Source organism: Typopeltis vanoorti, chromosome 5 (genome assembly GCF_054136105.1).
Source record: "Typopeltis vanoorti isolate ZY-2024b chromosome 5, IOZ_Tvanoo_1.0, whole genome shotgun sequence".
Lineage (NCBI taxonomy): Eukaryota > Metazoa > Arthropoda > Arachnida > Uropygi > Thelyphonidae > Typopeltis > Typopeltis vanoorti.
The window spans coordinates 134,274,507-134,298,731 of record NC_143553.1 but is presented as its reverse complement, the minus strand read 5'-3'; the positions used below and the strand labels follow the sequence as shown (position 1 = coordinate 134,298,731).

At 35.8% G+C, this 24,225-nt stretch overlaps 1 protein-coding gene across 4 annotated transcripts in view; it reads right to left on the bottom strand.

Annotated features, from left to right (window-relative positions):
• LOC150106833 (ras-related protein Rab-24-like) overlaps positions 1 to 22,836 on the bottom strand; it is an 86,446-nt gene extending 63,610 nt beyond the window's left edge. Inside the window, exons 1-2 of one of the 4 annotated variants that reach the window (XM_090392741.1) lie at positions 22,568 to 22,836; positions 8,563 to 8,707 (exon numbers count right to left, since the gene is read on the bottom strand). In XM_090392741.1, the coding sequence (XP_090248867.1) occupies positions 8,563 to 8,676 (114 nt within the window). In that variant the 5' untranslated portion in view covers positions 8,677 to 8,707; positions 22,568 to 22,836. Of the gene's footprint in view, positions 1 to 8,562; positions 8,708 to 21,970; positions 22,286 to 22,567 lie in introns of those variants that run through there. The other 3 variants (XM_090392744.1, XM_090392743.1, XM_090392742.1) reach the window with 3 other exon arrangements.
• Positions 22,837 to 24,225: the final 1,389 nt, after the last annotated feature.

Sequence of the window (24,225 nt, the reverse complement as noted above, 5' to 3'; positions counted from 1 at the left end):
CTTAACCAAAGAAGCCACGAGTGTGTTAAGGTGGGGACACAATTTTGCCATTACTCCTAAAGAAGTTCCAAAAGCTAAAATAATGGCTTCCATTGAATGAGGGATATACGACCTGCCACCAGCAACAGCCAATAATATTCAGTTAGACGTGGCCAACGTCCTAGTCCATTCTATGCCTCCCCAAAATAATATCCTACATAAAGAAATCATGGCTCTAAAAGAGCTACACAATAATAACTACGTTACCATAACCAAATCAGCCAAAGGAAACACAACTGTGGTGATGGATAAAACAGAATATGAAAGCAAAATGCACACACTTCTCCAAGACCAGTCAACATACCAAATTATACATCAAGATCCCACCAACTCACAAAAGAATAAGGTGTGCAAATTATTGAACTAAGTCACTTCCAGACTTAAAGAAACAGTCAACAAACTCAAGCCCTTCCACGTTAAAACACTCAGGATATATTATTATTAGACACCTTCAGGGAGTCCAAAGACTCATCGAGGGAGTGCACCTGCTCTACAGCTCTGTCTCTGCCACTCAATATGCCAACTGACCGCAACTACACCAACGCCATTAGTATTTCCAAAGACAATCACAAACATCCATGTGCACGGCGGGATTCGAACCCACAGCCTTTTGGCAGGAGAGCGGATACGTTAACCACTCAGCCAGCCAGGCTAGCTAAATATGGAGCTCCAAAAATTCACAAACAAGGTACACCTTTACGCCCTATTGTAGATAGTATAAACAGTCCTACATATAAACTTGCTAAACATTTAGCCAAACTACTAGCCACTTTTACGAACAATTCTCCTTCTTCTGCGAAAAATTCTACCCACCTAAAAAGTATTTTAGAAGGCCATACCTTAAAAAGTTCAGACTTGATGAGTTTTGATATCACCTCACTATTCACAAATGTACCACTCACCGAAACCCTTAATTTACTAAATTCACAATTTCCCCCCTGATATATTTCAGCTATTTAAATTCACAGTACAGGCAGATTATTTTACATAGAAAGGGAAAATATACAAACAATTAGTGGGACAGTTATAGGACCCCCCCCCCAGCCAATTTCTATGTTGAACATCCGGAAAAGCTAGCTATCAATACAGCCACTCTCAAACCTAGTCTCTGGCTACACTATGTTGATGATGTGTTTGCTCTTAGGCCACATGGCCCAAACACATTAAATACATTTTTAGTGCATCAGTTTATAGAAAACCCACACATACAAGGAGATATTTACACAATCACACCATCACCCATCTCAACAATATAATATTCTAAAAACACTAACCCATAGAACTAGAGCAATTTGTTCCAATGACATTCCTCTCACCACTGAACTTTCTCACTTACATCACACCTTCCTGACCAATGGCTATAATCCCCATAAGATAGATAAAATACTAAATGCTCCCCAAACCCCACCCCACTGTCTATCATGGAAGACTACAAAAAAACTGTCACTATCCCATACATTAAAGGCACATCTGAAAAGATATCTAGAGTGCTTAACAAACACCAACTACGCACCAGATTTAAACCTTATATGAAATTAGCAACTCTCATCCGCTCACCTAAGCACAGATTCTCTCCTTTATCACATCCAGGAGTCTCTGAAGTGCCCTATTCATGTCATCAAGCCTACTATGGCTCGATGACATGTGCTGCACAGAAGTCTTGAAACATACTCCAAACCTCAACAAGTATGGCTGTATAAATCTAACAAAGATTTGGGAGACAGTCATCCCAAGACCAAATTAATACCTGCTTTCTCTCTCTCTCTCTCTCTCTTTTTTTCAACTTAAATGGTGCCTAATTAGGACTTTAATCTTTGTGTTGCATGCTCATACTAGTCTCACTGTTACAAACTTTATTTGTGTGCTGTGAAAATGCTGGATAGAATACCAGCGAAATATTAGCAATAATATAAATAGTTCTTTTCTTATCAATCTGTGTTCGCATCTATACCGTTAAAATCCAATCAACATGTGCAACGAACACATAAGCCTTTCCACACAGTTAGGATAAGTTCTGTTCACACATTCTCAAATGCTCACAATGTCAAATTCTTTTCTAATATCTTCATTTTTAATATGATTCTGCCATTGATGTCATCTGTTCACTCCTCTAATTTTTCTCAGACTCTCACATCCATAACTTAAAACTGGTTTGAACACTGTCTTATATACTGCTAGTTTGGTGTTTTGGCTAAACTCTCTCTTATTCCATAAAAATTTATTCAGCTAGCTACCAACCATACCAGCTTTGTTTAGACTGTTGTTTATTTCCAAATTTACCCTGCCATCTTCACTAAAAACTGTGCATAAAATAAACAGCTGAAATATTTTACTTGTTCTATAGGATCTCCATTCAGAATGTAGTTGAAGTTTTCTATTTGCCTGCCTATTTTCATAGTTTAGGTCTTTTCATTGCTGATTTTCAAGCCAAATTTGTTACAGCCATTATTCAATTTAGTTCAAGAATCCTGGAGTAAATATGTTTACTCCAGGATTCTCAAGCACATCTTGCACTAGAAGTGTTTAGGAGCACATCATCATTTGCATAAAGCAAAGAGCTAAGTTTGACATCTCCAATTCTAATATCAGGCCTAATACCACTGTTAATTTTAATGTGTTTATATTAAATCTTATATTATATCTTTGTTGTTTGCATCTTTGTAAAATTTTATTACATTTGTTTTATTCTTTGTTCAAAACTTATCTTAACTTTACTTTAACCTTAACAGTCATGACTCAGTTTTCTTAATACGTTGCCTGATTTAGACTCTTATTTTTAATCCTCTCCTTCAACTTTAACCCCCCCCCCTTGTCTCAAGGCTGCAATTATGCTTTTACACATGCACAAAATTTCAGAACTAAGAAATTGCCTCTGGCTGGAGTCAATCTCTTTGTTTGAACTACTGGTGTTTTTCTATATTGAATTTTGAAAATTTATTCATGTATCAACTGCACCATCAAAATTCGTGGATAGGAGTTGAATATCCTTCCAAAGAAAAACACTCAGCAAAACAAGGAGTTTTCCTCTCTTACTTATTACTAAACCTAGCAACGCAAAATTACTGACTTTCAGTCATGGCTACTTAACACTCTAGGTCACACAGATTCGATTTTCATGAGCAGTGCTTTGGTAAGCAGGAATCAGGCAAATTATTTGACCAACAAAACAATTTATTCATGCAAATTGAACATACAAAAGGGTTAAAACCAAACACACAATTATTTGAGGCTCTATACTTCTTCAGCAATTATGTTATGAATTATAAACAATCCTCTTAATTAACAACTCTTTCTTACACGTGTCTATGGTACTACTTTCGCTATCACTTAGTCATACACAGAGCAATTTTACACATGCTAAACAAAGGGCAGGTTTAGCTAATAAACAGTGTTAAGCATATTAAATTTCACCTTAATTTTATGCTATTCTATCTCACACATCTGAACAAGTAAATTCAATGATTAGCTAAATGCCTTCAGTCCTCAAGTACTTTTAACATAAAACTTTAAAGAAATCTCCATCACAAATTCCGCCTCTAGTGAAACAATATATTAAACCTTACTTTGTATAGTTTTCTTGTCTGCACTAATAGATTCTTGAAATCATTATCCACTGCTACTTTCTGATCTTGGCTATGCACAAGGGTACCTTTTTCCAAGATTTTGTGAGGTCACTTCTTATTTCCTAGAATGTCAGGACTTTTGGCGGCCTAAAATCCGGAACTGATTTTCTTCAAAACTCGAACGGGTTATCTCCATTTCAGGCAACTGTTTGGCTGGAACGTGGGTCTCCGACCTTGAATCAGCATCACTTTCTAGGACATTGGTACGACCTCACTTCTACTACGGCCTACGAAAAACCCGCTGACGAACTACAAACCACCTCAGACAATGAATACCAAGAACTCCTGTGACCTCGTCCTGAGTAATGACTTTTATCTTGCTCACTTGACCTTGGGTCCTGTTGTGATTTTATTCCCTTGGGTACTTCGTGGGTCTGCACCCGCCACTTTTTTCGTCGTTGCATTAAGGCGGGAAGCCCCTTATATACTTGACCTTCAAGATAGTGATTGCCTTAGGTCATAAGTTAATCCATCTGGAATATTTCTTTGTCCAGAACTTTCTTTTGTTACAATTCAATTTTCACTTAACTTTCTTTGTTCTTTACAGAATTTTGGCAGTTACATTATTTAACAATTCACTTTAAATTAATTCCATATTACATAACTATAAAAAAAATGCTGATTAACCACAAGTATTTTTGTATGGATTTTCATTTTCCAGTAAAATCGGCATATAAGGAATTTTTTTTTTTATCAAAAACCCTTCTATGCAAGATTTTACAACACTTCTTTTATAATGTGACCCATATAGATGAATAAGAGTGGAGATAACGTGCATCCTTGTCTTACCCTTGATTTTACATCAAACCATCTTCATGTATGTCCATCAATTCTAACTGCTGATTTGCAACTTAAATATAGACTTATGCATTGCTCTGTGTAATGTTCCATTTATCCCATATAACTGTAGTGTTTTGAAAAGATTTTCTCTGGGAACCTTGTTGTATGCCTTTTCCAGATCTTTGATTTTTCCAAATCAACTATTTGTTTACAACAAATAGTTGATTTCTCAACTATTTGTTGTAAAGCAAGAATCTGATCTAATTTGAAAAATATTCAAATATAAAAGTATAAACGTTCTGCAGTGGCTACACTGAATAATTCAGAGGACCTGGTCAGGTCAAATTACAGATGATTAGAGTATGGAGTAGAGCTTTCATAATTCCCACATATAAAAAAAGAGGATAAAGCTAAATGCAAGAATTACAAAGGAATTTCTCTACTGAGTGTTCCAGGTAAGATTAACGCAAGTATACTTGGAAAGAGGTTGAGAAAAATTCCCTGGAACTTGAAAAATAATAAACTGGGTTCAGGCCAAATAGAAGTTGGCAAAATCAGATCTTCACTTTATGAAAAATTGTGGGAAAATGACAAGGATCTGTACATAAGTTTTGTAGATCTGGAAAAGGCATATGATAAAGTGTCCAGAGGAACACTATTCAAAACACTGTAATTATGTGGTTATATGGGATAAATGGGACACGTAGTTTATATTTAAGCTAAGTCACTAGTTGGAATTCAAAGAAATACAGGAAGATGGCTTGATGTAAAATCATAGGTAAGACAAGAATGCACATTACCTCTACTCTTATTTATCATCTATACGAATTGTATTATGAAAGAAAGTAGCATTAAACATGATATTAAAATCGGAGATATCAAACTTAGCCCTTTGCTTTGTGTAGATGATGATGCAATCATAAACACATCCAGTGCAAGTCTCCAGAATTCTCTAACTAAACTGAGTAACAGTTGTAACAAATGTAGGATGAAAATCAGCAATAAAAAGACCAAAACTGTGAAAATAGGCAGGAACATAGATTATTTCAGCTGCAAACTAGAGAACAAATAAAATATTTCAGCTATTTAGGAAGAATAAACTTTTTATTAGAATTTAGGAAGACAACAGAATAAACAAAGCTGGCATGGTGGGGAGCCAGTTGAATAAATTTATATGGAATAAGAGAGAAATTAGCAGTATACAAGATCATGTTCAAACCAGTTCTAAATTAAGGATCTGAGAGTTGGGTAAGAAATAAAGCACTTAATGAAAGAGTAGAGACCACAGATATGAGAGTTCTTAGAGAGAGAGAGAGAGAGAGAGAGATGAGAAAACTTAGAGGGATGAACAGATGCATCAATGGTAGAATCATATTAAAAATGAAGATATTAGAAAGAAACTCGACAGTGTTAGACAGAAATATAAGATCTGACAATACTGGAGTCTTGACTGATAACAGATTAATCTGACTGAAAACTATCAATAAGAGGTTAGTAGTGATGTAACTTTTTCATGCTGTACTATCATAATTAAAAGAATTATAAAAACAGAGGAAAACTCTTGTAAAAAACTTGATTAACACAGAATTTTTGTAAGTATCACATGTATTGTCAGTACAAGATCACAGACAGGCAATTGAACAATAACAGACAATTCTAAAAAGCATCACCTGAGCAACTAATGTAAGGTAACTAAAAAGATCAATAATTTCCTAACTCATTAAAAAAAAAAAAAATTATATACCATATATACATAAACAAAATAAAGTTAGGAAAGATTAGCAGATTTAAAAAATCTCCCATAAAGGGGACAGACGTAAGCCATCAGATCTGTTTAAGTTAGGACAACGGAGTAAGGTTTCACATGTTTCTTTATAAAAATATGTTCTATAAGGTAACAACTTTTATGAAGGACTTCCAGTGAACTATATGTCAATTGCATCATTTGCAAGTCCAGACTGTTCAAGCTCATTGTATTTAATATAACACTTATGTTCTTCTAGATGAATAAAAGCAGATCTTCCTGTTTGTCCAAAATATGTAACCCACAAGAGCAAGGAATCTGATAGATGGCATTCTCTCCCCGAGGGTACATATCAGAAATTTGATGATTCTCTAGGCACTTTATTATTATTATTAAATACCTTTTCAGATCTACAAACTTGCACATAGATCCTTGTTTATGTTTCCATGATTTCTAAGCTGTCTGTCTTAAAATCTGATCCTGATAATCTCTATTTGATCCTGAACTAGCTTCTTCAAGTTTCTGTTCCACAATTTTTCTTAGCCTCTTCTCAAGTATGATTTCCAGGTAAAATTTATCTTGCATAAATTTTACCTGGAACACTCATTAAGAAAATTAATCTGTAATTTTGACATTCAGTTTTATTTCCATTTTTATTTTATAGGTATGCTGATGATGTTATACTTCTAAATAAATCCACTACAAGTTTACAAGATTCCCTGCCTAAACTGAATAACCGTTGTAATAGATATGGTATGAAGGTCAGCATTAAAAAAACAAAGACAATGAAAATAGGTAGAATTGTTGAAAATATTGTGTTGTGAACGGGGAACCTGTGGAACAAGTAAAACATTTCAGCTACTTAGGCATGATTTTTACTGAAGATGGTAAATTAAATACGGAAATAGACAACAGAATCAACAAAGTTGATATGGTAGGAAGTCAATTGAATAAATTCATATGAAATAAGAGAGAAATTAGTCAGAACACTAAATTAGCTGTATACAAGACAGTGTTCAAACCAGTTTTAACTTATGGATCTGAGAGCTGGGTCAGAAGTAAAACACTTGACCAAAGACTAGGGACTGCATATATGAGATTCCTGAGAAAGATTAGAGGGGTGAACAGATGGCATCAATGGCAATATCATATTAAAAACGAGGATATTACAAAAGAACTTGACATTGTCAGCATCCAGGAATGCGTTAGCAGAGCTAATCTCAGGTGGTATGGTCACTTAAACAGAATGGGCAAGGAAAGATTAGCAAAACAAGTGTTCTTTGCCAGGTTGGCAGGAAAACGACTAAGAGGAAGACCAAGATATAGGTGGATTGATACAGTACAAAGTACCTTAGACGATAGAAATATAAGATCTGATAATGTTGGAGTCTTGACAAATAACACTGATTTGGAGAAAAATTGTAGATAGGAAGTTAGTAATGATGTAAATCTTTCATGTAGTACTATCATATCCTGTACACTCCTTGAGGGTACATGTCAGGAATTTGATGATGATGATAAGGTATTATGAGAATTTTAATCAATTAAACCAGAAATTAACCCTGATCAGGCTTCCTGTATACTTTAAACTTTGATATCTTCATATTCAAGTATTTCTGGCTTTTTGTTTTATTTGGAGTAATTACTGCAAACATCCAGAATATCTTTATATTCAGTTTTCATGTCATGTTCATCGTTCTTAAATGCTTCTATAGCACTCTTTCTCGGCATTTTAAAAAGCCTCCAGAACAGTTTGCTTCCATCTTCTTCACATTCACCATCTTCAAATTCTTTCTATAATTTTGGTTTAGCTACTTGCACACACACATAACTTAGCTTTTTTATATTCTTCTTTGAGGACATCTGATAGCTTCCCTGCTAAGAAGTTTTAAATATTTTCTTCTTTTCTAGGACTGTCTAACCTTTTGAGTCCACCATGAAGTTTGGATTTTCCTATCATTGCAAATAACTCCCCATATCTCTCTCTCTCGCTGGCTGAAGAGACTAAAGGACACTAAAGGATTTGGTTCTTGTACTCTTTCATTATTTTCCCAATAATATTTGTGTCTACAGTTCACCTATGAAAGCTGATTGGGCTTGGATTATTTTAAAAGGTTTATTATCAATTTTTCTTTTCAACATGATATTAATTTTTATCCTGCTCAAAATTAAATTATGATAGTTAATGATAATTTAGTTTTGATCAGGATAAAAATTAATATAATGTTGAAAAGAAAAACAGGACTACCGTGAAAAGTGAAGATGAGATTGTAATTTCGTTCTGGATGAAACTAGTTTATACAATCAATTTTAACACAGCAGCATAGTAAGAGAAGCAATTCATCTATTTATAATAAAAAATAAAATAAAACTTACATTTTGATATGAAAGATCCCCTTTGAAGCGATCATACACAAAACGCTCCACTAGACTTGTCTTGCCACTGTATTCTTTACCAAGTAATACAATTTTCAGGTCCACTTTACTCATTCTTAATGGTTTTCACTGACAAAATGGAATGCTAGAAACAATTGAAAGTTTAGATTTCAAAAAATAATAAAATAAAAATTTCAGGGAAAAAAATAAAAAAAATAGCTACATATTTAATTTAATTAGCTACACATGTATTAGAATATACATGCAATGTATTAGAAAATATCTATGTACACTGAAGAAAATACTGCATGCTGGCCAATTTCTATCTAGTTGTTCAATATATGCTATGATATCTCGGTGGATAGCATCTCTAAAATAACAAGTTGTGGGTTTGAATCATCCACCACCTGAAGATGTTTGAAATATTTTCAAACATCTTCAGGTGGTGGATGATTTCATCATTCAGCATGAAACTGTCACTTGCTTATTAGAGGCATGAAGTGGCTTGAAAAAGTTTCATATCTGATCCCTATGACAGAATTTCTAGATTTAGTCCTTAGCCAGTGTATAAAATACTAAGACACTACAAGTTTACAATTTTTCATATTATATATATTTCCTTTCTTCATTTGAAAAGTCATGTAGTGTTTTATTCCAAGCTTCAAGATCTTCATAACCTGCCTACGCACTAAACTCCTTGCCATTCATCAGAGAGGTGAGGAAAGTTTTGTTACTTCAATGCTACCAAAACACAATGCTGTTTTCTTTACTGCAAGAAAGAAAGAAAACATCCATATAACATTCAAGATCAAATTTCTCTTCTTGCAATGATTCCAAAACCAGTCTTTAAAAATACCTCCAATATCTGGAGTTGCAGCTATCTGTTATAAAGATGCAAATAAAAACCGGAGAAAGTGTTGTTTTTTTTAATCTGCTACAGCCCTACTACATTCTATTAATCTGAACAAATATGACTATCTCATTCTAACAAAGGTTTAGGAGACTCATCATTAGACTGTAAGCAGAATAATTAACATCCACTCCCCATGTCTGCAGAAGGTCACCAAGTGACTGTAGTCGCATCATTCTGAACCTCTTCTGTGTTTGCCTTCCTGCTGTTGTGCTTGCACACCTATGAGAGAAATATGAAAAGTCTGTTGGAAGAAGCAAGAAAGAAATGTGAGAGAGTAAAAATTGTAGGATTGCTACCCAGATATGACTATACTGAGTTAAGGAGGGCGATGATAGCAAATGATTTCATGCACAGGCTATATAGAAGAAATGGATGCGAGTTTTTAGATGTGAAAAGTGTGTTTGATGGCAGAAAAGATTTGTATAAGAGGGATGGTTTGCACTTGAATTCATTTAGCATCAGGAGCCTGTTGAAATTACTTCTTGGAATAAGGCCTAATGAAGAGAGTCAGGGAAACTAGATCATCAAGGGAGACATAGGAAAAATGTGTGAGAAAGTTCAGCTATGGTATGCAAACATGATAAAGATATGAATGTATGTGACAAAGGGGTGGAAAAATATGCTTTGGGTTCAGACTTTTTAAGTATGCCTGAGGAGGGAAAAGAGAAAATTCTAGAACAAGACTAAAATAGATTGCATATCTAATTATAAGAAAAGGATAGGTGGTAATTTATTATGTCTACAAACAAATGCCAGGAGCATCAGAAACAAAGAGATTGAGTTCATTGCTTTATTGAATACGATGTGCCCTAAGATTGTTGACATTAGTGAAACCTGGCTATTAGGATCCAATATGGTAAGTGAGATTGAGTGTAATGGGTATACTATTTTTAGGAATGACAGGAGAGGAGGAATACTACTAATGATAGAGTCCAGTTAGAGTAGAAACACAAGAAAACAATGATGGCAACAATGTCCCATGAAGCAGTGAGTTTGAGTCTATCTGGTGAAGTAGAGGTTAACAGAATGAAATATATGGTGGGGTGTTGCTACAGGCCTGGGGCTCAGTTGCAGGGGACAAAGAAATGCATCGCCAATTTGGACTTATGGGTACCAAATGAGTGATTATTATAGGCAACTTTAATTTTCCAAACATTGATTGGGTAGAAGGGAAATCTCATGATAAGAAAGAAGAGGAATTTAATTAATTGTTGTGAAACAACTTTCTCAAGCAGCATGTGAAAGAAGGAACTCGAGGTCAAAGAGTGTTGGATTTTCTCATAGCATCAGAAGGGGGAGGGAGTCTGTTAAGAATATGGCTATTTTACCACCAATTGGTGACAGTGATCATGCTGTGCTTTCTTGGGAAGTATCTAATTGTATTGATGTTCCAATTAAAACAGGTTACATGCTGAACTACAAAGTTGGAAATTATGATCAACTTAGGAGAATACTATCTCTGGTCCCATGGTATCAGCTACTGAATGGAGAAAAATGTCATCAATACATGGGAATCTTTGAAAAAGTGCTTAAACTACATGGCATCTGAATGTATCCCTAGTGTTCGAAGAATAAATAGGTTGGGAGTGAAATGGATGTGCAACCTTATTAAGCAAGAGATCCACATGAAGATGATGTGGAAAGAATATTGCGAGAATAAGAGTGAGAGGGGTTATTAAATATATAAAGCTCAGACCAGAAAAGTAGCAAGTGAGAAAAGCTAAATTGGAGTATGTAAAGAAATTGGCCATGCAAGCTAAAGGCAATCCAAAAGAATTTTATCGTTATGCTGCAAGCAAAAGAAAGAATGAATATGAAAGAATAACTTTATTGAATGCAGATAGTACTCAAGTGTCGGAAGCTAATGAGATTGTTCAGTTAATGAATGCTCACACTTTGCTAAGATATATCAACCGGTGTATGTAACATGGTGCTACATTGGATGAAGAGTTAGAGGTTCCTGAAAATCAGATTAAAGGGTTGTTGCATAACCTGGATAAGAATTTGTCCATCCGAATTAGCTAGGCCTTTTACATGTTTGTATAACTTGAGTCTCAGCTCAGGAATGATACCACAGTAATGTGTCTAACCACCAACCTATCAGTATCACTGGTGTAGTAGTGAGGATTTTAGAGAAGTTAGTAAGAACTCGTATACAGAAATGGGTAGACAAATATGCTGTACTCTGCAAGAAGCAGCATGGGTTTACTAAGGAAAAGTCATGTTTTAGCAATTTGTTCATATTTTATAGCAATATTACGGCTGAGTTGGATAAAGGGAACAGACACACTATGATAATGGTGGATTTTTCTAAGGCATTTAATAGGATACCATGCAAAAGGCTGTTGCAAAAACTGGAGAACATGGGAGTGGAATATAAACTCTTGACTTGGTACTGTCCCAAATGGACAGGGCTATCCGTTCAGCCGTGAGATCATGGCTACGACTGCCACCTGACACTCCTACTGCATATTTCCATGTGAGGATGAAGGATGGTGGGATTGGGGTTCCATGACTTAGATGGCTGATCCCACGCCAGCGGCTGTCAAGAATCGCACAGTTAGAACTATTTTCTTCCCCCATCTGCAGAGAGGCTTTCCATAACCCAATAATACAAGAAGACTTTAGGTGGGCTAAAGGCTGGTCCCATTATTAGGGTACTTTAATCGAGTAGGCACCTGCAGAACACAAGAGATGGGCATCTCTGTTGCACTGTTTTGTAGATGGTGCTCCTTTAAAAGTCATATCTGGTGCCTCCCCAGCATGATTGGGTAAGGGATGGCACCAGACTCCTCCCTGGGTTCAAGTATATTGACCTTATCAGGACGAGGATCAATGCCCTGCCTACTTGAGCCTGCAAGCTCGATGGGGTAGTGATGACTCCAACTGTAGGGCTGGCTGCCACTACAGTGAGACATTATCTCATATAGCCCAGTGTTGCTTCCGCACCCATGGGGTCCGCGTGAGGAGGCATGATGCCATGGTCTCCATTCTGAATAACCGCTTTAAGAACAAAGGTTGGGAGACTGCTGTGGAACCACATTATAGGACCTCCGCAGGTTTGCGTAAGCCAGACTTAGTGATTAAAAGAGATGGTGACATTTGGGTAGTTAATGCCCAGGTGATGGGAACAGGGTGCCCACTAGCTTATAGCCATAATAATAAAATAAATTATTATAAAAATAACCAAGATCTAGTTAGTAAGATATAGGAGGAGCATGGGGCAACTCCGAGGTTTACCAGCGCCACCATCTCTTTACATGGCGTATGGAGTGCAGATAATTAAAAGGACTTAAAACAGCTTGGGCTTACACAAAAGGATATAAAAGTTCTTTCCTTGAGGGCCCCACAGGGCACACTGGTGGCATGGCATTGCCACCAGAGAATGACTACAATGATAACTAGAACAAGCATGGGGTAAAACACGTAAAGGCTTAGGCCTATATTAAGTCTGGACGAAATGTCTGGACATGATGTAAGAGTAGTACTGCCCATAACCAATACAAAGATTAATAAAAAAAATAAAAAAAATGACCAGTGGTCATTTTTTTTTTTTTTTTGAACAATAATGTTCAATATATTAATGACATCAGTCAGGGTCTAACATCAGATGTGCAATTGTTTGCCAATAATGCAAAGATAGGCAGGGCAATCAAGGATGCTACTGATATTCAGCAGTTACAAAATGATTTGAATAGACTGGAAATTTTGGGCAAACGAAAATGACTATTAGTTTAATGTTAGTAATTGTAAAGTTATGCACTTTGGCGTGATCAGAGTTCTAGCAGCATATTATATTAGCGGGGTTATGTTACAAGAAACAGGAGGCAAGAGATCTTGGCATATTGGTGGATAGGAATTTGAAATTCAAAGGTCACATAGCAAAAGTTGCAAATACAACTCAGAGGATAATTGCAATGTTGAAATGAACCTTGACATGTAAGGATAAGGAAGTCATTTTGCCTTTCTATAAAGCTTTGATAAAACCACACCTGCATTACTATGTGCAGATTTGGTCTCCCAGGTTCCAAAGAGATAAAGAAGTGGAAAGGGTAAGAAGAGTTACAAAGATTACATCCAGATTATGGGATTTAGATTATGAGGACAGATTGCAAGTATGGGGATTGCAGACTCTAGTTAACAGGAGTAAGAGGGGCGATATGATTAGAGGTCTATAAACTTTTGAATGGATGTTATAGGATACCATCTGATGAAATTTTTCATTATATGGAAGGTTAGGAGAGAACATGTGGGCATCCATGGAAGTTAAGTTTGTTCATAGTCAAGAAAGGGATAAGAGCTAGGTTTTTCTCCTAGAGAGCAGTGAGTGAGTGGAACAGTTTGCCTTTAGGGGTAGTGAGTGCATCTAGTATGAACATTTTATCAGTGTATAATAATAAGGATAACATCATGGTATTTCTTTACAAGTCTTTGATATCACTGCCTGTATTTAATTTAAGGGAAAGTATGACAGCTGGTTTGGGTGATTTATAGCCTCCCTCGATAGTCATTGATTCCCTGGAGGTCTCAGATAATAATAATTATTATTATTATTATGTTCTTTATTTGACTGGTTTACAAGAGAGACAGCTGTTATTAATCTCATACAAGGTGTCCCAAAAGATTTTCCATAGGGTTTGTATAAAGCAGCATCTTACTGTGTTCTGTACCTCGTTGTCCTGAATCACATCCATCAGCATCAACATGGTGAAGCACTAAAGCACTGCTGCAAGCTGTGTGTGTGTGGGGGGGGGTGACATTTTATCAGTGTATAATAATAAGGATAACATCATGGTATTTCTTTACAAGTCTTTGATATCACTGCCTGTAAACTACTACTGCTGAGCTGGACTCTGATTTCCAGGATACAGAGTTGGATAACCAAGATGATATTGGAACTGTGAAATGTTAGGAATGAGGCCAGATTTAGGGAACATGAGCTGAATGTTGTTGTACAGGTGAATTGATGATATGATGGAAACATAAAAGCATTTTTAAATGATCATAAAGGAAAAGTTTCATTATATTATGGTGGTGTATGTGTGTGCGTGGAGGGGAGGAGCACAAAGAGTCATCCCCCAAAGTTGAGTAGAACAGAGTTAGAAGGGTGTGAGGATTTTTTTTTTTTTTTTGAAAAGTCAGTGCATTGTTTGTAAATGAATTTAAGGTTGGTAAAACAACTCTATTCTGCTACTGTACATTCAAATATTCTGTTACTGGTGGAAAATATTTAAGAAATTTCTCAAATAAGTGAATACAGTAATATAGCATCCAAATGGTAATGCAGTCAGTTCCATGGGTCATGAACTACTGGCAGTTTTGTGCCAGTGCAGTGAAAATGAGTCAGCTTCCCAGTAATTGTCACAATAATTTTATTACTGGGATATGTTATTGATAATATATCTCTGATAAATTATGATAAGAAAATTAACACAAGCAGAGAATATGGTGAATATGGTTGGTATTTATTTTAGGAACAGAATATGCTTATGATTCAAACTGATCTGTTGCTCAGCAGTATAATGTATTCTGCAGTTAAAGACCAAATAATTCAAACGATAAAAAAAACATGTTTCTGACGGGAAATGAAATAAAATCTTTATGAGAGTGGCCTTTAGTTTACCCTTTATTTCATTTCCTTGTAATTCAAACGCAGTTCATCTAAAGCCAAAAAATAAATATTCAGGTTTTCAAACAGCTTTCTAACTATGATTATTTATGAAATCCTTGGAGTGGCAGGGTTTTCCAACATACACACACACACATTATCCTGGTTGGCTGAGTGGTTATCAAACTCACACTTTAATCAACAGGTCACAGGTTCAAATCCTGCTGTAGACAGGATGAGTGTTTGTGATTGTTGTTAGGTGGGAGATAAATTGCATCACAGAATGGATGTATGTGACTGTTGTCAGGTGGGAGATGAATTGCATCACAGAATGGATGTATGTGACTGTTGTCAGGTGGGAGATGAATTGCATCACCCGGTGTGAGATGACCGCCCTGCTTATTGGAGGCCTGAAGTGGCTTGAAAAAATTCCATGTTTCGTCTCTAGGGAAGGATTTCTGGACTCTGTAAAAATAAATAAAAAATTATAAAAAATATATATAAAATGGATAAAAAAAATTCTTATCCCACACACAGTATAAATGTGCTATAGGTTACTAATAACCTTTCGTAGGTGGGTACATACATAGTTTATTCACGATATGATACAATGTGAAAAGGGAAAAGAGATTTATATTAAAAATTAAATATTGTAAATTATGGTCTTCCAAGTCTCTCTATCTTGAGCTAACTGGTAGATGTCAGATAGAGTTTTGCAGTTCAGCCTACTGATGGTTTCGCAGTCAGGTACCACATAAAAAAATAGAAAAAGTAATCCCACATAAAAAAGAATGTTCGACTTATAGTACACTGCTGGACTTAATACTAGACTTGAAGACTTTTACAGATTTTACTCTCTAGGAAATACATAGGAAGAAATGGTGCTTCACAGAACAGTAATACAGGAAAGAATGAAGATAAAAAAAAAATCGTCTGCAACGTGATTTTCTGCTTATTGGTGGCTGATAATTTGTTTCAGGAAATTGACAACAGAGAGTAGATAACTAAATTATTTTAATCATTACCTCCTATATTTCAAAGTTAAATTGGCATCCTCAGGGATTAATGCACTGGTATCAAACACGTGCATACAGGTACACTTCAGTAACAAAAATGGAACAGGAGAGATACAGGATGACCTAAAGTCCTATAACGATGCTACCTTGGCTTTGGTTGGGTGTTCTTTCAAGCAGCTTTCTAAAAGCTATGATTACTTATGAAAGAGGATCTGAAAACCAAATCACAACAAGCGACACCAAACTGGACAGAATTGTTCGGACTCTCCCGGGACAGACAGAAGTGAAAAAGAGTTCATTCAGCCTCATCACCATGATGGAAGAGAGAAGAAGAAGACTTATGAAATCCTTGGAGGGACAGGGTTCTCCAACAGATGCACACATTTAACCAAAGCCAATAGGTGGTGTAAGGACTTTAGGTCATCCTGTTCCATTTCTGTTACTAAAGTGTGCCTCAGTGCACATGTTTGATACCAGTGTATTAATCCCTGAAGATGCCAATTTAACTTGGGCAAAATATAGGAAGTAACAATTAAAATAATTTAGTTATTATCTACTCTATGTTCTCAATTTCCTGAAACAGCACAGTGAATTTGATTCTTATTTATCTGATTTCTAATGAAGGATTCCAAGCTTACCTAATGAGGTTTCTAACCATTTGTAAGTGGGGCTGTCCAAAAAAAGTGTTTCCTTGTATCATTTAATAAAGTTGCCCATCAGCTAGAAGGTTAAAATATTTGCACTATCTCCTGTGCCATGCTCACTCTTCTCCTATACATCAATCATTAGTATTGGACATAACTGCAAACTGTCATCCACATGCTTCTGCAAAATTCTTGGAGTAGGAACCTTTAGAATTTTTGCAAGGTCATTCTTAAATTTCACTGGACCACCAAACTCTCATGCTCTCTGCACTGCAATATTTTGCAGCACAGCACTTATACCACTGATAAACATTACCACAAGAACCATTCCAGTTACTCACTACATAAAACAAAATGACTTCATATTCCCTTTATAGCAGCCATTCTTTTGCAGTTTTCTTTCATATTTGTTCCTAATAATGTCACTTTTTTTATTTTTTTTATTAATGCCTTCAGTTCAATTCTATTGATTCTATTTCAAATGTGTTAGTCTCTCTCACACAATCTCCAATCTCTTTCAGTGCGTGTTGATTATTTTCTTTTGTCATTTATTTTCCTATCCCCATGTAATGTACAAAAACATCATTTCACATAGCATTCTGCTAAGGATCTTGCTAGCATTTATTTTGATTTTGTTGTTTATTATTTTCTGTATTTAGGTTTTGTAAGTATTTCTTCAAAGTACTAAGAGTAATATATAACCTACACTTAAGTACAGATTATTTCCATTATATTTCCATGATTTCTAACTTTATAGCCTGAGCTGCTTTGGCCATAAATCCAAAACATCCTAGTATTTATATTAAAGTAAAAATTAGTCCTGACAATCTCTACTTGGAGATTGTCTCTACTCTATTTGGCATGAACCTAATTCTCCAAGGTTCTCTTTCGTAACCCATTCTCAAGCACTCCGTGAAGAAACTGCTTGGAAAATGTGCACAGTTTCATTTCCCTTTTTTTTTAATAAATGGATATAGGGAAGGCTCTATCAGTTAGCTATAATGCAATCTTCTGATCAGCCTTTCTGAATTATACACTTCAGCCACTGTAAAATTTGTATACTTCCATATTTAAACATCTCTGGTCAAATATCATCTACTCCAACTGTCTTTCACATTTCTGAGTTTATGTCTACCAACAATAATGAAATGTACTCCTCAGCATTCATTCTGGATAATACTTTCATTACATCCATCTTCTATGTCCTTCCTTGAGCCTTTCCATGATTTTTCTTTAGCTACTTATTCTCACAATTTGACTTTCTTTCATTTTCCTCTAAATAAATAGTGAGTACATGCTTTAGTTGCTATAAACATTCAATACGATTGTAGAAAGTTTTTTACCTTGGGTATATATTATTAAAGATACCAAGCAATTTTATAAGCTAGTTTTTTTTTAATCCTCTTTCCCAAGTAAGCAAACAGACAAGTAAGTCAAGTTTGCGGCTGCACGTAGTGCAACACTAGGCAACTCATGGTAAAGGTGGAGCAAGCTCTGATCACTTTCCTTAGAATTTTCCCCTAATGCAAAGCACATTATAAATATTTTATAAGCTCTGTATTACTTCACTCTTGGCAATTTTTAGGTCTGGCTCTCACTGATGAAATAAAGGTCAAAACCAGTATGGGTAGTGACCATTACCTTAATGCATAGCATCATACATTTTTGCAAGGAAATGTGCTTTGCATTAGAGGAAAATTTTAAGGCAAGTGATCAGAGCTTGCTCCACCTTTACCACGAGTTGCACTACGTGCAGCCGCAAACTTGACTTACTTGTCTGTTTGCTTACTTGGGAAAAAGAATTAAAAAAACATAGCTTATAAAATTGCTTGGTATCTTTAGCATTCAATGTGATTTTTTTTTTCTTTTCCACAACTGCATCTTTAACTTCTCACATCAACACTGAGTTCTATTTTTCTATACTTGCAGTTGTCACCACATACTTCCCCAGCTCAGTTAAGCAATTTTTTCTTCAAATTTTGTTGCTGGGTCTCCAAAATTTTGTTCTTATTTTCACCAACTCTTACTTTTCTCCAGTAATATATAAATTTACAATTCACCTCTAATTATTATTTTGGTATTCATGGAATCAAAAGACATCGCGGGAGGTCCTTCCTAGGAAACACAAAGTCTATCATACCACTCATTAACCGTTCTCGCTCTCACCACTCTATCAGGCAATTCCTCAAGAAACCACTCCTCACCCTCTTGCTCACAGTTTGCTTTTGTAACTTCCAGGGATGGCCATTTGTCAACACTCCTTCACGCTGTTCAACCAAGCAAAACAACTCCCCAGTGTCAACCCTGTAACCACCTCTCAACAGTTTAAAAGTCCCAATCATATCACCTCTCTTTCTTCTATCCACAAAACTCTGCAGTCCACATTCTCAGCCAATCCTCATAACTAACATTGTACAGTCCTGAAACCGTCTTTGTTATCTGCCTTTGTACCCTTTCCACAGTTAATTTATCCTCTTCAAATCCTGGGGACCAAAACTGAGAACAATAGTCTAAGTGTAGTCTGATCAGAGTCTTACACAATGGAAGGAATATATTAAGTGAGCATTTGCTATATTATTGTGCCTTGGTGATGTGTAGCTCCTAGTATGTCGTACCCTATAATTCTTCCTCTAGATTTCAATTTTTGTTCATTATATGTGTGTGTCTCTTGAATGACGGCTATGTCTGTATCATTTTCTTGAAGGATTTTTGAGATATTGACTTTTTTATTATTATTCAGGCCTCCATGGAGTCAAAAGACTCATTGTGGGAGGTCCTTCCTAGGAAACACAAAGTCTATCAAAACTCACCATGGGAGGTCCCTCTTAGGAAACACATAGTCTATCATACCACTCCTTAAACTCACTGACCTTTCATGCTCTCACCACTCCATCAGGCAACGCATTTCATGATTCAACTACCCTCCATGCAAAGAAACCACTCCTCACCCTCTTGCTCACAGTTTCCTTTCATAACTTCCAGGGAAGGCCCTTTGCCATCACTCCTTCACGCTGTTCAACCAAGCGAAAGAACTCCCCAGTGTCAACCCTGTAACCACCTCAACAGCTTAAAAGTCTCATTATATCACCTCTCCTTCTATCCACCAAACTCTGCAGTCCACATTCCCTCAGCCGATCCTCATAACCATCTTTGTTATCCGCCTCTGTACCCTTTCCACAGTTAATTTATCCCCTTCAAATCCTGGGGACCAAATCTGGGAACAATAGTCTAAGTGTGGTCTGGACAGAGTCTTATACAACGGAATGATAACTCTTTTATCTCTGCTGGTCAGTGTCCTTCTCATTATTGCAGCAATCGTCTGTGTTGCCTTCACCACCTTTGTAATATGTCCCCTAAATTTCAGGTTTTTATCAATCATCAACCCCAGATCTCTTGTCTTCCCCTACTTCCTCTAGTATAGCTCTGCCAACAGAGTATGCAGCATCCCATCGATGTGTCCCAAACCTCAAGACCTTACATTTTGCTGCATTAAACCGACACCCCCCATTCATTTGCCCATCTGTCTGGCTTATTCAAATCCTCTTGCAGGGCCACCACATCTGCACTATTACTAATAACCCTTCCCAGCTTCACATCATCTGCAAACAACTGAATATTCCCTTGCAATCCACTGATAATATCATTTATATAAAGGTTAAACAGTATAGGTCCAAGTACTGAGCCCTGTGGGACCCCACTTGTAACTCTCTGCCCCACCATACATAGCTCTCTGATACCTATCAGACAGCCAATCCTGAATCCAGTTGACCAACTTGACATCCAGACCCATGTGTTGCAACTTAAATATCAGCTTATCATGTGGCACCCTGTCAAATTCCTTCACTAAATCCAAGAAACTGGCAGTATATGCCTTTCCCTCATCTACTGCTCTTGTAACTTTATTATAAAGGGCTAGCATGTTACTAAAACAAGAGAGCCCCTTCACAAATCCATGTTGACTCTCACTGATAACATTACCCTCATCTGCCCAATACTGTACACGGTCCCTCACTAATTTCTCCAAGATCTTAATAACTACTAATGACACGCCTATAATTAGACACTTTCAGTCTGCTACCACTCTTACGCAATGGCACTATCTTACCTTCCATTCCCTGGGCACCTTTCCCATAGCCAGACCTTCCCTGAAAAGCCAGGTCAATTTATTTTATTTTTAAAACTAAAAGTTTTAAAAATACAAATTTTATTTTTCTGTGTGTTACTGAGTTTTATCCTGCTCAAAGCTAAATGGTTATCACTTAATTAATGCTTATATCCTGAATCAGTATGAAGATATATACTCAATGAGACATTTCCTACATGCCCTCTCTCTCTCTCTCTCTCTGTATATGCATAAATTCACAAAATATTTCCCTATCTTGGAAGCAGGGAAGAAGGAGAATGATTCCTACTTATTAAAATGGAAATGACTTTTTTTTAAATCAATCTTCTCTGCCAGTTTTATCACTTTTTTGTTGTTGTTTTTGTATACATATATAGGAGAAAGAGCATCTCAGCAGCAAATAATTCTGTTTAAAAGCAATAGGGTTTTTCAAATAAACAATTTTTCAAGAAAGGGACATGAATATACAATAGCAATATTTAATTTTGATATTTTAATTTTTAATCAATTTAGTGATATATAAAAATATAATACAATAGAAATATGAAAATGGAATCTTTTAAAAGTAAAACATTTATGTGAAAAGTAAACTACTCCATTCAGCTAACTAACATTGTCCAATACTAATTCCATCTTTGCTTTTAAGTTTATTTAATTGATTGAACTGCCAAAATGCTATATAATTCCTTATTACTGGGGTGGGGGATTATATGAACTCTCCCCTTTCTCTAGAAAAGGCCAAAATTAAAATATTTCTCATATTTGCATTTGTATTATTTGCATGAAGATGACAATGGTTATCAAAAGATTCCCTCAAATGCCATTCTGATTTATTACTGAATAAATATGCACAGTTCTTATAACCATCCATAAAACTTGTTTTTCGGTTTTACAAAACTGCATGAAACCAATTAATTCAAATATTCTTAATAAAACTGATAATTATTAACATAATATAAATTCTTCTGCATGCGACTATGGGCTTACTTGAGCAATGTCACATTAAATAAAACATCTAAGATGTACAATTTTTTTTTAAATTTAATCTTGTAACTTGTGATACTCCATAATTTTTCGTGCATTGAGATACGAGTATGATTATACCTACTCACTTAACGCCAGCCTTAATTCCATGTTTTATTCACTGAAATGACCAGGATTACTTTTCATCACGTGCTTTGGAAGGTTATAAGGGGTGGGGAGGGAAATGCTGCTTAATAATGGGGAAGGATATATCATGTTCGGGGCGGTCTGTAAATAGAAATATCTCTATAATTCTAAAGAAGAAAGCAGTTTAAATCCACTCTTTCGATATTTCAGATATTATACAGACAATGCAAAGGGTAAAAATACATTAAATTCGGCCTCTATCCTTTAAATGCATTTCTCAATATATACATTGTTTAATGAAAAGCACTTATAGGGATTCTTGACATGTCATTGTTTTCTTAAGCACCACTCGCATTTCATTTGTTTATGCGTGCATAAATGTATGCATTCCCGCAATTATTTGCACGTGCCCAACACTCACAAAATGTGCTATTTTAAGTAAATTTCCAGTTGCCTTTATTATAATTGTTTATAATCAACAACAATCGCGAAGATTGCAAAGCTCTGAAAATTGAAGTTTTCATGTATTCCTATATTACCTAATGAAACATAAGCAAATAGATGTAACTGTATATGACAAATTGTACTCACGTGTATATCACATTGCTAACATTCAGTTTCTCTCAGGCAGAGACAGCTGCTTTTGGCATGTTAGTATTCTTTGTACATAATACCTGAAAATTTTCATATAATAATTACCAAAACACATTATGTATTCCAATATATTATGTGTAACTTTTTTTTAACGCTTATCACTCAGTCATGCCTATAAGCAAATACTATCCACTGTTTATTTTATCTTATTTATTTATTTTTTGTGAAAAAATATTAAATTAACATGACCTGTATAAGCATTCTAATTTATTGGAATAGGCCTAAGTTCGATTCTCGTCGCGACGGGAGGAATCTTTATCTGGTCGATTTCAATCGATGGTGAGTTAGCCGATCTCATACGGAGGTAGCAGGGTTTTTTCTCCCGGAAACTCGGGTTTTTCATCCCGCATACATACAAATCGGCCCTTCAGAACACATGCAATTTACAGACAAAAATTACTAGTTGTGGTGGTGTTGGAGGTGGGCGGTAGATGGCGTTGATTCGTAGTAGAGGTAAGGTGTAGGGACAGTTGAAGATGTCCTCCCGCGATGAGTCTTCGGACTCCTTGGAGGTATCAGGAATAATAATAATAATAATAATAATTTCTCCCTTTGTTTTTTCCCTTTATGCATCATGCTCTCCTGACATTTTCCCCAGCTGATTGAATTATCCTCATCCCACTTTTTTTTCTGATTTTTCCCCCCTAGTATATTAAATTATGCATTATTTCCAAGCTTATTCACCAAATTATCGCGTGACTTGCGCATAACAGCGAAAACCACTTAACGGACAAAATTATGGAATACATGAAACCAGAATTCCATAAAATGCAATATATTCTGATATTCTGTAAAGATTAGAAAACTTTTTAAAACTGAAAAAAAAAAAAAATCTGCGCTTTATTATTATAATATAACAGTGTCGCCCAAGATGCAATATACACCTTTAATGAAATTAAAAAAAAAAAAAAATAGCGAAATGTTAAACCTATAAATTCTTCAAATGAGTTTTATTTAGAGAGTGCCTTAATTTGTCACTCCAACTTTTGCCTTGCTATATTCATTGTCAGGAATTTCTGATAACTTAAAATAACGAAACATCGTGAGTTCAAGTGCAAGCCTATAACATAACTATGCGATATTTGCAGATATCTGAAATATAAAGTTGAGTAGTCAACCAGAGCAACCCTCTTAATGGGAAGGCAATGGATAATATATATAGCCCTCCCTGTCAAGTCTACCGTGATTTCCCGTGGTGTGGGATGTTTCCGGAAAAAGGGGCTCTGGAGAACCTAGCGAATATTCCTGCTACAAAAGAATACCTTCCTAGTCTAGGAAATGTTAAATTAACATTACCCACTAGATCAGTGGTTCCCAACCTTTTTCCACTTGTGTACCTCATTTAAACCAATTTCTATAAATTATACCCCTTGTTTATAAAATAGCTGTTCTTAAATGCTGACACTTTTTTTGTCTCGAAAGATGCAAGATACAGTCTTAAATCCGTTTTTCTGCCATTACTTTTTCCGTTCAGGGGTACATGATTATTTTTCATGTACCCCTGAACGGCACAGCACGTATCCCGGGGGGGGGTACGCCTACCGCCGGTTGGGAACCGATGCACTATATGGTAAATGACCATGTGAAATACCACA